The sequence below is a fragment of the Eubalaena glacialis genome, chromosome 4 (assembly GCF_028564815.1).
Source record: "Eubalaena glacialis isolate mEubGla1 chromosome 4, mEubGla1.1.hap2.+ XY, whole genome shotgun sequence".
Lineage (NCBI taxonomy): Eukaryota > Metazoa > Chordata > Mammalia > Artiodactyla > Balaenidae > Eubalaena > Eubalaena glacialis.
This window is the reverse complement of record NC_083719.1, coordinates 26,775,718-26,789,065: the sequence shown is the minus strand read 5'-3', so window position 1 is coordinate 26,789,065 and position 13,348 is coordinate 26,775,718. Positions and strand designations below refer to the sequence as shown.

General features: G+C 46.5%; 1 protein-coding gene across 2 annotated transcripts in view; it reads left to right on the top strand.

The window, feature by feature from the left end:
- Positions 1-205: 205 nt before the first annotated feature.
- The window catches only part of MTMR12 (myotubularin related protein 12), a 65,044-nt gene continuing 51,901 nt past the window's right edge, over positions 206-13,348 (top strand). For both annotated transcript variants that reach the window (XM_061187687.1, XM_061187686.1), the window contains exon 1: positions 206-438. In XM_061187687.1, the coding sequence (XP_061043670.1) occupies positions 271-438 (168 nt within the window). In that variant the 5' untranslated portion in view covers positions 206-270. The remainder of the gene's footprint in view (positions 439-13,348) is intronic.

Below are 13,348 nucleotides of genomic sequence, written 5' to 3'. Positions count from 1 at the left end.
GGGCTCGGCCGGCAGAGCCTTCTGGCCAATCAGAGAACGCACGGGGGCGGGCTTTGCCGCAAGAGGGTGGAATGGAGCCTATCTTGGAAGGCGAGTATCCGCCAGGCAGACCGGCCTGTCGCCAGCGGAGGGGGCGTGGCCTCCGGCCGCGGGTTCCCGACTGCTTGGGCCTGCGCGCGGAGTGGGTGGGGCCCGCATGCCTGGGCGGGGCGAGCGGTGTCAGCGGCGGAGCCGGATGCGGGCGGTGCCGCGGCCGCCGCTGCCCTGGGGATGGGCGGAGCCCCGGCCGCCAGTGCTGGTGGCCGCTGCGAGCGGCCGCCTCTGCTCCCGCGCGTCGCTGCTTCCCAGGGCGGCGGTATGCTGGGGAAAGGGGTAGTCGGCGGTGGCGGCGGCACCAAGGCGCCCAAGCCCTCCTTCGTGTCTTACGTGCGCCCCGAGGTGAGGGGGCGCCGCGCGGGCGGGGCGTCGGACTGGAGCGGCCGGGGCGAGGGGCGCCTGCAGCCCCTTACCCGCCGCAGGAAGAGCCGCGGGCGCTTCCTGCGCGGGTGCCGGAGGGGAGCCGAGCGGAATGAGGCCCCCAGAGGCGCGCTGGGCTTCCCGGCGGACCCGGCTGGGGATCCCCGACGCGGGCAGGCAGGTGCTCGAGTGCAGGGCCCGGCTTGCTGGCGACCAGGTGAAGGGGCCCGAGCCGGGAAGGTACTGCGGCCCGGCACGCTCCTGGCTACAGTGGAGGGGAGCTGGGTTTGGGGCACCGAGAGAGGGGAAGAGCAGGGACGTCTGGACCCCCTTGGGGACCTGCCCAGAGCCTGCAGTCCGGGCGGGTCTGCCCTGCCCTTGGAATTTCTCCGTGAGTCTGTAGAGCTTGCTTATCTCAGCTGCTTGCTTCTGAGAGTGCTATTTGATGCCGCTGGCGGGATACCGTGCACTGCCTCCCGCTTCCCATCAGCACTGCAGGGAGAAAGTGTGGGTCGGTCCCGGCCTCAGTCAGCCTCTACCTCTTCCTTGTGAATTCCCCTCTGTTGCTTCTTCCCCCTTTCATTTCACCCCCTCACCATCACCCTTTCGACCCCCCTCCTGCTTTCCTCCTGGAGTTTTACTGTCAAGTTCATTCATTCATTCAGAAAATATTTTTTGAGCTCCTACTCAGTGCCAGGCGCTGTTCTAAAACTGCTTGGGGGTATACATCAATGAACAAAACAAAGATCCCCGTTCTCCCGGAGCTTATCTGAGGGAGAGAGGGGTAAGCAATGAATAAAATAGGTATAAGTAAATTATATGGTATATTAGAAGTTGAAAGTATCATGGGAAAAGAAAAGACCTCCTTCTCCTCCTTGCACAGTGGCATTTGAGCAAAGACTTGAAGGATGCTTGGGATCTGAGAGAAGAGTCTGGAGTGCTGGAGGGCCATCAAGGAAACCAGCCCTGCAGAATCCAGGGGAGGAGGGGGAGAGTCCTAGGAGAGGAGGTGAGCGAGGTTACAACCTGTAGGCCTTGCTGAGGGCTTCTTGAGCAATAGCTCCCAATCCAAATGCCTAATTAGATGCATTTTCATTTTGGATTTCTGAAGGTTTTTTCCTGCTCCTCTCTCAGCACTTTAAACAGCAATGTGCAGAAGCACCAGCGAACTCTTCGGCTGTCTTCACACCTCTGTAAAGCAGAGGCAGGTGGGCTGTGGATGAGAGGGCTTGATCAAGGACAGCTTCTCTAAGACCACCTGTGGCCTGAAGCCTTTGCATATATATCTTTAAATTCAAATGTGTGTCTTTTTTTCCAGTGGAGAGTACTCTTGAAATGGGTCTTATTTTTAGTCCTAATTTTTAAATGAAAACCACTTCCTCTGTAAGTGCTTGATAAGGAGTCAGGGTCATCTTGCATATTCAGCAGGCTCTCCTATAGTATGGAGGGTAAGAAATGTGGTCAGTTTCTCTTTGTGTCTTTTTTGATGGAGACCTGGTTGAAACACAACTGATCTTTTAACCTTTCCTCTTTAGGGAGACTAAACTACAAGTGGAAGGTCTTCTGAAATGTGGCCAGAGTTCAAGAATGTTCGAATTTTTTATCCACCAAGAGCACATGTTGTAATTAGACATGTTTACCCTCTTTGCCCACAGCTCCTGATATATTTCCTTTGAGGGATAATTAGGGAAGGGGAGTGGTTCAGCCCCAAAATAAGCCTGCAGTGGTCACATTTTTCAGATCCTTATAGTTGGCAGTTTTGTTTTCTTGCAAGAAAATAGTGCTGTGTAGACACTATGCTTCTTTGTTGAAATCTGTCTCAAAAAATATTTTGTAACAGAGGATAAGGCTCTGACCTAAATCATGGATGGTTTTTAGAAGGTAAGGGAATGAGGGAGTAAGGAGACAATTTGCTGTTAAGTACAGTATAGCTTTTGCTAGCTATTACGTTATGGGAAATGCATGTGAGCAGCTTCAAGGTATAGCCTATGTGCCTCTGAGAGCACTGGGTCCGGTAGCCTTCTCTTGGCTCAGTAGGAGGAGACTTCAGAACACTTTTCTGAAGACTGTCATTCTGCTGTTTCTATTCCTTTCCCTCACACTGCCCTCATCTTTACTGCTTGTCACGTGTGTTTTCCTATCACTGTCTTCTTTGTATGCTCTTTGCTTTTGTTAGCTGGGAAGTTGCAATTTCTCACACACCTTTTTGCTGGTAGATCACTAAGCTTCCAGAACACCCTTCACGCCTTCACGGTGTAAAGTGCCTTATGATACCTGTGCCTGGTGATGAACTTGTTCTAGGCTGATCAGATCTTAGAAGATTGATCAACAGCTGCATTCTGTATGCCAAAGAGGCTATCAAGAGCCAGCACTTTCTATTAAAAACAGAAGGCTCAACTGGATAAAGTATTTGAAGATGATGCTTTTAAACATGATGGCTTATTTTTTTTGTCTTGTGATCAGAAAGGATTGGCATTGGACAGCCTAAAATGAGGGGTGGGAGTTAACTTCACCTGTTAAAATTGGATCTCTGCCACAGTAACTTGGCTTTTCTGTTGTCAATGATTCTCCTAAATCAGTGAATGTGAAAGTTAAAATCCTGAACTGTAATTTAGGATCTTTGGTCATGTTTTGTGAACTCTGCCCAGAGGGTTGCAGATCAGTAAATTGCGTAAATGGGAAGCTGATGGTTCTGGAAGCTGAGGTGAACAGGAGGGAGAGAGCTGGGCCTATCTTGGTGGTACGCGATGGCTGGTACTTAAAAACATCTCAACACCTCCACCCCAGCTTAGCCTCAGACACAAGGTGCCTCTGTGCCGGGGAACCCTGGATGCTGACCTCTTCAGGGAGGTGTTTGCTTATAGTTTGGGTGCCAGATCCACTTTTCTTATTAAATAAAACACCTGTTTGAATTATTATTATTTCAGAAGTCGAAGTGTTCATTGTAGAAAAATAGGACAATATAGATAAACAAACAAATTTTTTACAGAAAAATTATAAGCTTATTAATGACTTGGAATGTATCCTGTCGGATATGTGTGTAGGTGTATGCATATGTTTTTTACCAAAATGGGACTAATATTGCTGATCACATTATTTTGTAATCTGCCCATTTCACCAGAAATGTATATTGTAAATGTCTTTCTATGTCCATTGTTAACCTATAACTTCGTTTTAAATTAGACCCCTTTTCCTCAACAGAAACAGACAGTGTGATGGGGAGATGTTAGGTAGCACGAAGAGCCCAAGAAAGTAGTGTGGTTTTTAAATGGTTTTCTAGTTAGTCACCTTCTCTGGTGCTGAATGACAATTCTGATTCTTTAAGACTGTCAGTTCTCTGCTCAGTTACCTGAAAATTGTAAGCACTGGTTTGGTAATTCATAGTGGTTAGAAATGCTTAGTGTCTGTACCTGGCAGCTTGTAAATAAAGGACCCTTAGGTGATCCTAAGAGAAAGTTCTGATTTAATAAGAGCCGGTTCCATTGTGATAAGGGAGCCGAATAAAAGCCTCAGGGTGCTTGTGTGTTGTTCTCTGAAGCTAAGACCAGGAAAAATTCAGCTTTTAGAGTTTGCTGTACTTGTGCCCGTGTTTGTGTGGTATTCCAAATATGGTTAAGATGTACTTTCTAGTTGAGTTTAGGTCAGTGCTTGACTTGAATGTACTAATAATAGTTATTAATTACTTAGTTGTGGATTTTTAGACTTGGAAGAGAATTTAAAGATGATCCACTCCACCCCAGAACTCTTCCTCTGTTATGTTGATGTGGAAATGAGGCCCAGCGGGGTTAATTGCCCTACCCGGGGTACAGTGTTATTGTAGAACAGAGTTAAGAGCTGTCTCTGGAGGCCAGCAGTGCCTGTGGCTAAGCCAGACCCACAGCAGTTCAGGAAAGGTTTTATATAGATGTGGGGAGAAAAGGCAAGAAGAGACATGAAGATTGAGAAGGGTCCAAAAAAAATCCAGATTTAAGAGCCGATTTTTTTTTTCTTCTTATTGATCCCTCAGGGAAAAGAATGCATTCGATTGCCTCTTCCTCATTTAAGGCCATTTCTTTTGGTGGGGAGAAGTGAACCCATGATCCTGAATTATTCCCAGAGATAGGATTGCAGGTATATATCAAAATAAACAAACCAAGAATTCACTGATATTCATTAGGCACTTGTGTCCCAGAAACTGCTTATCTCATTTCATCTTCATCTGTCTTATGTGGCAGATACTACCATTACCTCTCTTTTTTGTGTCTAGATGTGGAAAGTGAGACCCAGAGAGGTTAAGTACCTTACTCAGGGTCACAGCTGGCAAAGGTTGGTGCCAGAATTTAAACTAGGGCCTTCTGACTCCAGGGCCGTTCTCTTATCCCTCTATTTGTGAATGCAGGGAATATCATTAGTGAAACATGCTTATAGGCATGCCTGGTGTTTGCACGCTAGAGTGCTTTCTCATTCCTGTTCTCTAGCAGCGGTTTCTTTCTTGGCGTTTGTTAGGTTCTCCACCAGGGGATCGTGAGCAGATATGGGGCTCGTTGGAGATACGGTTAATTTGTTCAACAGATATTTATTCAGCACCTACTAGTACCAGGCACTATTCTAGATGTTGGGGATCCAAAACAGATGAAATGATTGAGATTATTTTTTGGTGGAACACTATGGTATTGGACTGCTAACTTTGATGACTTTGATGGATCGATGACGAGAGGAGATTGGCTTAGCCTAAAACAGACCTCCTTCCTCAGTCCTAGCAATAAAAAATACCTTTTAAAGCAAAATCTAGACCCATTACTTTAAGACTCTATAACTTTTTCTCCATTCCAAACTAATTTTTTAATGGCAGAATTTTCTCCTTCAGCTTAGAGGTCATCCATAATGATTTAACAGGCCATTAAAGGACATTAAAAGTTCTTCCTAAAATGACCACTTTCTTAGCTGTGGCTTGAGCCTGATGATCTGTCCGAATCTTCCGCTTTTTCTCTCCTGCATGTGCTTCCTGCGGCATCTCCCTGGGTGCCATCCAACACCACACAGCTTCTGCAGATAGAGCACCAAAGATGTCATGAGGCTATTGTCAGGCAACACTTCCTGCAGCCCATCAAGCAGCTGCCACACAGACAGCCCCCGTCTTAGCCAGCCTCTCTTCTGCGCCCTGCTTCCGTCTCTGAAGCTCAAACCAGCACGGCTGTCAAAATCTTAGGCTGTGGGGAACCCATGCTTAGAAATTTAAAGTTCTAGATCCTTCTCTGAACAACCTCAACAGAATGTTTGATATCCTTTGACTACTTCCACGTGAAACCGTTCTATGTCACAGCGTGCTTTAGAGAGAACTCAATTTTGGGGGGGTCAGCAAATTTTTTTATCACTTTAAAAGATGTATACCTTATTTTTATGATAAAGACAATGTTGCAGACTTTGGAAGTTAGAAAAATAAAACTACCCGTAATTATGCTACCCTAACCAAAGCAGTTATTTCCATTTTTTAGTATGTCTAGGCTTTGTCTGTGTCTTATATGGTTGCACTCATAATATGTGTAAAAATTTATAGCCTGTCCTGCGGTTGTTGTGTTTGAAGGTGGCACCGCTGATTCGTGTCAGCAGAGCAGAAACTTCGAGTCGTTTTTCCAGCAGGAAGCCTCCCTCAGTTTCTCATCAAGTTACGCTTGTGACTTCTGATGTGCTTTTTTTTGGAGAACAGTGGGTTTGCAGTTTAATGAATCATTTACAATAAACTTCTTGAGGTAGATTAGGAGGTAGGATTGAACTGGAATAATTCTGCTAACCTCTAACATTCTGCTGCTTTGGAAGGCAGAAGAGAGGAGGTGGAAATGGAGCGGGACTCCAGGAGGGAGCGAAGCTGCCCGAGAACTGGAAGGGCCGCAGGGCTTCCCCCTTTCCTTAATCCCCTCTGCATACCTGGGGTGTCACCCTCCAAGGAGAACGAGCACTTGTCATCGCTCTCCCTTGCTAGCTGTGTGTGAGGCCAGTCCTTTAAGCCTTGGTCATAGTTCTACCCGAAAAGTGGGAATAATAATACCCATCTTATCTGATAGGTATATGTGAACATTTATGAATCTGAACTGTGGCTGTGCACACAAAGCCCTCAGCAGAGTGCTTGGCGCCTGGGTAGCCTTCAGGAGATGTGGGCTTTCATTGTTACTGTTGCTCAGGAGCCACCTGGATGGTTTCAGAAAGTACTTAATCGTCAATCTTAGAATACAAGATCTTTCCCAGCTAAGGTATTAGTGACAGTGGAATATTTAGTTGTTGCGGTTGTTACCATGGTATCATGCCAGGAAAGTTCACTGTGGTAACTCTTTCTTAGAGTATTTTTCACTATCTCCGCAAGTTTCTTTTCTTCTTTTCTTTGTTCTTTTATACGTTTGAGGATGATTTGATTATATTTAAAATTACAAACCTAATGAGAACATTTAGCAGTTGACTTTTTTCTTTGTTAACATTTGGCCTTTGACATTTTGCTAGATTCTTTCTGTGGACTTATTTTTTCTCTTCCCTCATTTCTGCGTCTCTCTATCATAGGCCAGATTTTGTCCATCACATCTGGTCAGTGACTTACTTAAGATACGAGTAAACAAAATCAAATTACCTCTGGGAGTAATAATTCTCTTTACCTACTTCAAAGGCAGTTGCCAGACTGTGCTGTTTTGATTTTATATGTAAACGCTTTTCCCTCCTGTGCCCCTTCGTCATTCCTTGTAGACCTGGCTGGTGGGCAGCCTTTCAGAGGTGGCATCTAAACCGTCACTTGTTTGCTTTGGGGGGACAGAATGGCTTCAGCCACGAGCAAAGCAGGGTCTGCGTATGAAAGCACTGGCCACAGTGGTGAAATATTTTGAAGTCTACCTTTCCCTTGTGACACATTGCCAACCCCTGTTTTAGGCAGTGGTCCTGAGCTACTGGGGTTTTTTGCTTTTGTTTTTGCTGAGAGAGTTTTTTAAGATTTCTGAGAATACATTTGAAGGGAATGATCCCAGTTTTTTAGATGAAAAATCTCACTGTGTTCCTACCTTTTCTCCGTATATAAAATTGAATTCGTGTTTTGCTTTAATTCCTTGAGATCCACTTCCCAGTGTGACTTCACCTCTCTGAGCCTTCCTTTCCTCACCTGTGACGCCGGATGCCCATCTTCCCGGCAGGCTTATTTTGAGCATGAGAAGAAATACCATGTACAGCCAGCTTGGGACCTGATACGTGGCAGATACTCAACAACTGCTAGGTGCTTTTATTATTATTAACAGTAACTTGAATCAGAAGAATTATTGAGTGTGTAACCACCATTTGCTAAGCACTGTGTTAGAATTAGGAATGAAAAAAAAAAATAGCAGTCTGTGCACTCAGGAGGCTCACATTCTGCTGGAGAGATGGCAGGTCGACAGATGGCCGTGACGTGCAGAGGTAGGTGCTGCCTGTTGATGAGGGGGCAGCACACGATGCTCTCGGGCACGGAGGAGGGCCCACTGCTGCCTCTCAGCAGCATCTGGCCTCATCGGAAGGTTGCGTGGGACTTGGAAAGGGCAGCATTGACGTGGGCTCCGCTGTGGGGAGGAGGAGGAGGATGCAGTGGGCAGGTAGGAGGCACAACTTGCAACGCTTACAGGCGCGTGGGGACCAGGTGGTCAGACCATCTGTCCTCTTCCCTTATATAAGGTGCACGCGGAGGTGCAAGTGAGGCAGGTCCTGAAGAGTAGAATCCAGGGGCGCCACTGGGACACGCCTGTTGTTCCCTGCTTTCTGTGGATGCTGCTTTACAGGTCCGTCTGGCTCTTGGTGAGCCTGTAGGCAGCTTCTCATTTGCCCCAGTTCCTCTTGCTCCAAGATCATGGAAAAGCTACTGCCCCAAGGCTTTTAGCTCCCTGCCAGCTTCTCGGCTGACCTAGTATTTACATAGCAGCTCTGGGGACCAGGAGGGGACGCACAGAAGGCAGCGCCATGTGTTTCTGCAGCTGCTGTTGGTCCCATCCGTTCGCTTCAATGATAAGAGTCTGACAGCCCCATGACTGCTCCCTGACACCTTTCTTCTAGCGCTTGTACACATTCCAGCGCTGCCCTCTTCACTTTCAGTGTGATATTCGGGTTAGGAGCATGGCTTTGGAATTAGAGCTTTGCTACTTGCTGTATGGATTTAAGCTGGGTATGCAGCTTCTCTGAGCCTCAGTTTCCTGACCTGTGAGATGGGAATGAAAGTAATAGTATCTAACCCATACAAGTGACGTTAGTCTTAAGTGAGGCAATCCGTGGAGAGTTGCTAACTCAGTACAACTTGGCATGTAGTAAACACTTATGAAATGTTAACTGCTGTAGTTGCTGTTTACTCTTCACCCCAGAAGCTGCAGCTGTGTGTCTTCATTCGTGTGTTTGTTTCTTGGGCCTCCAGAGCAGGTCCCGATAATGGCAAGACTTGACCTACGTTCCCTTCGAGCATTGTTCTTCGCTTGCACTCTCAGAGGCTTGTGTCTGGAGCCAGGGGTGCTGTCCCTCTTATTGGACCCTGCCATACCCACAGTGGGCGCCCTTTCCGTTTCCCCTCCGGCACCGATTTCTTTTTCAGTGAGTTGTTTCATGGATTCCCTCTCTGTCCTCCTGTAACAGTATCTTCCCTTGTCTCAAGGGCTTCCAGGAGGACCTGGGGTTTGGGCAGCACGTTAGGTCCTGGGCCTGAAACTCCAGTTCAGCTGCACTTCCCTCCTTCCTAGCTGCTGCCAGCGGCCCCTCCTTCCCCAGTCACGTGTGGTCCAAACCATTCGCAGTCCCCAGGGTGCCCTTTGAGAGGGGCCTCTGTGGTGGTCTGTCTTCATTTCCATCGCCACTCTTCCTGCTGGCATCTCCTCTCATGCCCGGGACCACCGACCACAGCTGCTTACCTGGTCTCTCCACCTGCCACTGCTCCCTTCTGCATCCCCCTCCCCGAGACACTCCTCCCATCACGGCCAGGCTCCTTTTGGACGCAGCCTTCACGTGTCATTTTTCTATTTAAGAGTCCTCCATGCCCCCTACCCCTTCCGCTGTTCCAAATCTTAACGCGCTTTCCAGGCTAACCCCAGGTTCTGACTGCTTCTGGTTTGTTGAAAGATAAGTAGCTTGGATTTGGGAGCCCTGGGCTCTGGCTGTTTCTTTTCTGTGTGTCCTTGAGGGAGCCCCTTCAATCTCTTTGGGTCTCATTTCCTGATTTATAGAGTTGGATTAGACAAGTGTTTTTAAACGTATTTTGTGCAAGGAACTTTTTTTTTTTTTTTTGAACAGTGTGGTTCTTGAACAACTTTTTCAAAACGCACTGTCCCAAGTGCTGCTGTGGAGATTCAGACAGGCCCGAGGGGTGGGGAAGGGTGTGTGTGTGTCAGGGTGGGAGCGGGACCCGCAGCAGGGACCTGTGTTCTTTCTGTTAACTGTGATCTCTTCCTTCAGCTCCTGTTGAGAAGTGCTATTTCAAATGAAATCATAAAGGAAACCCCAAAATAGAGAAAGACCAGAAGAGAGAGGGTATGAGAGGTACAGCGTGAAAAGCCCCAGACCAGGCAGTACCGGAGGCTCTTGCTACTTCAGCCTCTCTGCATTCTCAAGTCTGCTCGTAACTGCCATCCTCCTTTTTGTCTGTGATACAGGCTGTCTATAGCTCTGGGTTTTGGTGATGCCATTTGAGTGTTTATTCTCTACTCCTTTGTGTATAATTGTTCTATGTCTGTGGCTCGTATTTCCCCAACAGAACTGTAAGCTCCTTGAGGGCAGGGCTGTAGTGCCGGCCACTCAGTGTGGCCTTGTGGAGCTCAGGGTGGCTTCAGAGAGGGCTGAATGGACTGTGGCCCAAGGCCATCCCTGGAGAGGGCCTCAGAAGGTAGCTGGTGGGAGCTTCACTCAGAGGTCTTTTTTTTTTTTTTTTTTTTTTAGAATACAACATTTGAACATTTATTTAACTTTCTTTTATACTTACTTACGGTTATAAATTTCAAATATAACACTTTTAATTTTTGTTTACATCCCCGTCATTGAAGATGGCAAATGTTAACCAAAACAAGTCCCTGCAAAGTCACATGACCAAGGGCTTGGCTACAAGAAAGAACAAAGAATTAAAGTCCATGATGCAATTTACCAGTCAATGATGCAGAGATGAGTTTGCAAGGAGCTAGCATTCTGGCTGAAGTGGTGGATGGAGGAGAGTGGGCACTGATTGTGGTATGTGCTACAAAGAAATACAAAGAAACAAAAATAAAATACATTACTGTGGACTCCATTTACTCAGAGGTCGTTTTTATTTCTCCTGCAGAGTGATTTGGGGGAGGTGAGGTTGAGAACTAGGTGAGGAACTTCAGCGTGATTGCTGACTCTACTCTTGGTCTTTGTGCCCCAAGAGTCTGCTTTGGCCTGAGATGCTTTGCCTAATAATACCCCTTTTCGCTGTCACTGTGGCACTTAGTTTGGTAAACTGGTGACCTATGTGGACACCTGAAGCCCAGCTGTTCCCCATGATGTGTCTCCCGGCTGCTCTGCTTCCTCAGGCAGCTCCCGTTCCAACAAGCGAGCAGACCCTCTCTGTTGGAATTAAGCCAGCTTTTTGTTGAGGTCAGATCTGTGGGTTCCGAGGCTTACACTGCTACGGTGGGTCTTACCATTTCCTCTCTAGCCTGAGGTTCTTACTAGGGAGAATGTGCTAAAGTGTTTGGATTATTTAAAGGCCTGAGGAATGCCTGGTAAGAGTGATCCTTGCTAAGAAGCATGAGTAATCCTTTCACTGCTGTTCAGTAAATGATGGGCTGTCAAAACAGGTGAGGGCTGTAGTTTGGATCTTGGTGGGCAGTTACTTTCTTCCTTCAAAAAGAAAAAATCTGAGGTAGGGGAAAAAAAGCAGTAAATCTAAATGTGAGAGAAAGGATTTAGAATGACACATGAGTAAGCATTGCTTAGCTGTTGGGGTAAGGGTGCTGTCTGAGGTTGTTGCCTATTTCCCTGTCCTGGAGACTTGTTACAGTTGAAGGGACGCTTGATGGTATTATTTTGTTTTTTTTTTAAATTTTTTTAAATTTTTTTAATTTACTCCCCTTCCCCCCGCTTTTTTTTTTTCAGTAGAGGGAAGGATTATTTATTTATTTATTTATTTATTTTTGGCTGTGTTGGGTCTTCGTTTCTGTGCGAGGGCTTTCTCTAGTTGCGGCAAGCGGGGGCCACTCTTCATCGCGGTGCGCGGGCCTTTCACTATCGCGGCCTCTCTTGTTGCGGAGCACAGGCTCCAGATGCGCAGGCTCAGTAGCTGTGGCTCACGGGCCTAGTTGCTCCGCGACATGTGGGATCTTCCCAGACCAGGGCTCGAACCCGTGTCCCCTGCATTGGCAGGCAGATTCTCAACCACTGCGCCACCAGGGAAGCCCCGTATTATTTTGTAATAAGAAAAAAGTTTAAGATTGACTGCCTAGGGCTGGGGGGCGGGGGCTATAGGGAGAATGGGGAGTGACTGCTCATCGGTACCTTTGGGGGTCATGAACATGTTCTAAAATTGATTCTAGTAATGGTTGTACAGTTCTGTGAGTATACTGATAAACACCATTGCTTTGTATATTGTAAATGGGTGAATTGTATGGTATGTGAGTTATGTCTTAATAAAGCTTTTACAAAAACACAGTTTAAGAAACCGGACTAAACTTGGTATCAGAAGTCCTGAGTTCTGGCTTCACCACCTATTTAGCCCTGTGAGCCCAGGCACGTTATTTAACCTCTTGGAGCTTCATTGGCCTTATCTGTAAAGTGGGGATGAAAATTCCTTACAGGACTGTTGTCAAAATAAATGACGTAGAACATGTGAAACAGGACATAGTAAAACCTCCAGCAAATTATATATTTACGTGTTTAAGTTAGACATATATATATGTTTGTTTTTTTTTAATTAATTAATTTATTTATTTATTTTTGGCTATGTTGGGTCTTAGTTTCTGTGCGAGGGCTTTCTCTAGTTGCGGCGAGCGGAGGCCACTCTTCATCGCGGTGCACGGGCCCCTCACTGTCGCGGCCTCTCCCGTTGCGGAGCACAGGCTCCAGACGCGCAGGCTCAGTAGTTGTGGCTCACGGGCCTAGTTGCTCCGCGGCATGTGGGATCTTCCCAGACCAGGGCTCGAACCCGTGTCCCCTGCATTGGCAGGCAGATTCTCAACCACTGCGCCACCAGGGAAGCCCCCTTATTTTTTTTAAACTTAAAATTTTTTCAAAAATTTTTTTCTTTTGAAGTATAGTTGATGTACAGTATTATGTAAGTTACAGGTGTACAACAGTGATTCACAATATTAGGTAGTAATTTTGGATGGAGTAAATTTGAATAGAGCTGTCTCTCAAGAACTATGTTTAGAATTAAAGAATATTACCAGGATCAAGAATTATTCGTTTCTTTGTATGTTTTCTTTTATTATTTATTTATTTATCATTTATTTATTTTGGTTGCGCTGGGTCTTAGTTGCGGCACGCGTGATCTTTTAGTTGCAGCATGTGGGCTTCTTAGTAGCAGCATGCGTGTGGGATCTAGTTCCCTGACCAGGGATCGAACCTGGGCCCTCTGCATTGGGAGCATGGAGTCTTACCCACTGGGCCACCAGGGAAGTCCCCGTATGTTTGTTTGTTAATGCATGCTTTCAGTAGACTTTTATTGGCAATTTACTGTCTAGGAGTATGCTAGGAGTTGAGGCTAAAAATACCTAAAATACAGCCTCAGTCCCCAGTTTGCATCATTGGTAGGGGAGACAGACAAGGTAAGAGACTATTGCGATGCAAGAAAGCTTTTTAATTTTTTAAAATTTTATTTATTTATTTATTTATTTTTGGCTGCATTGGGTCTTCATTGCTGCGTGCAGGCTTTCTCTAGTTGCGGTGAGCGGGGGCTACTCTTCGTTGGGGTGTGTGGGCTTCTCAT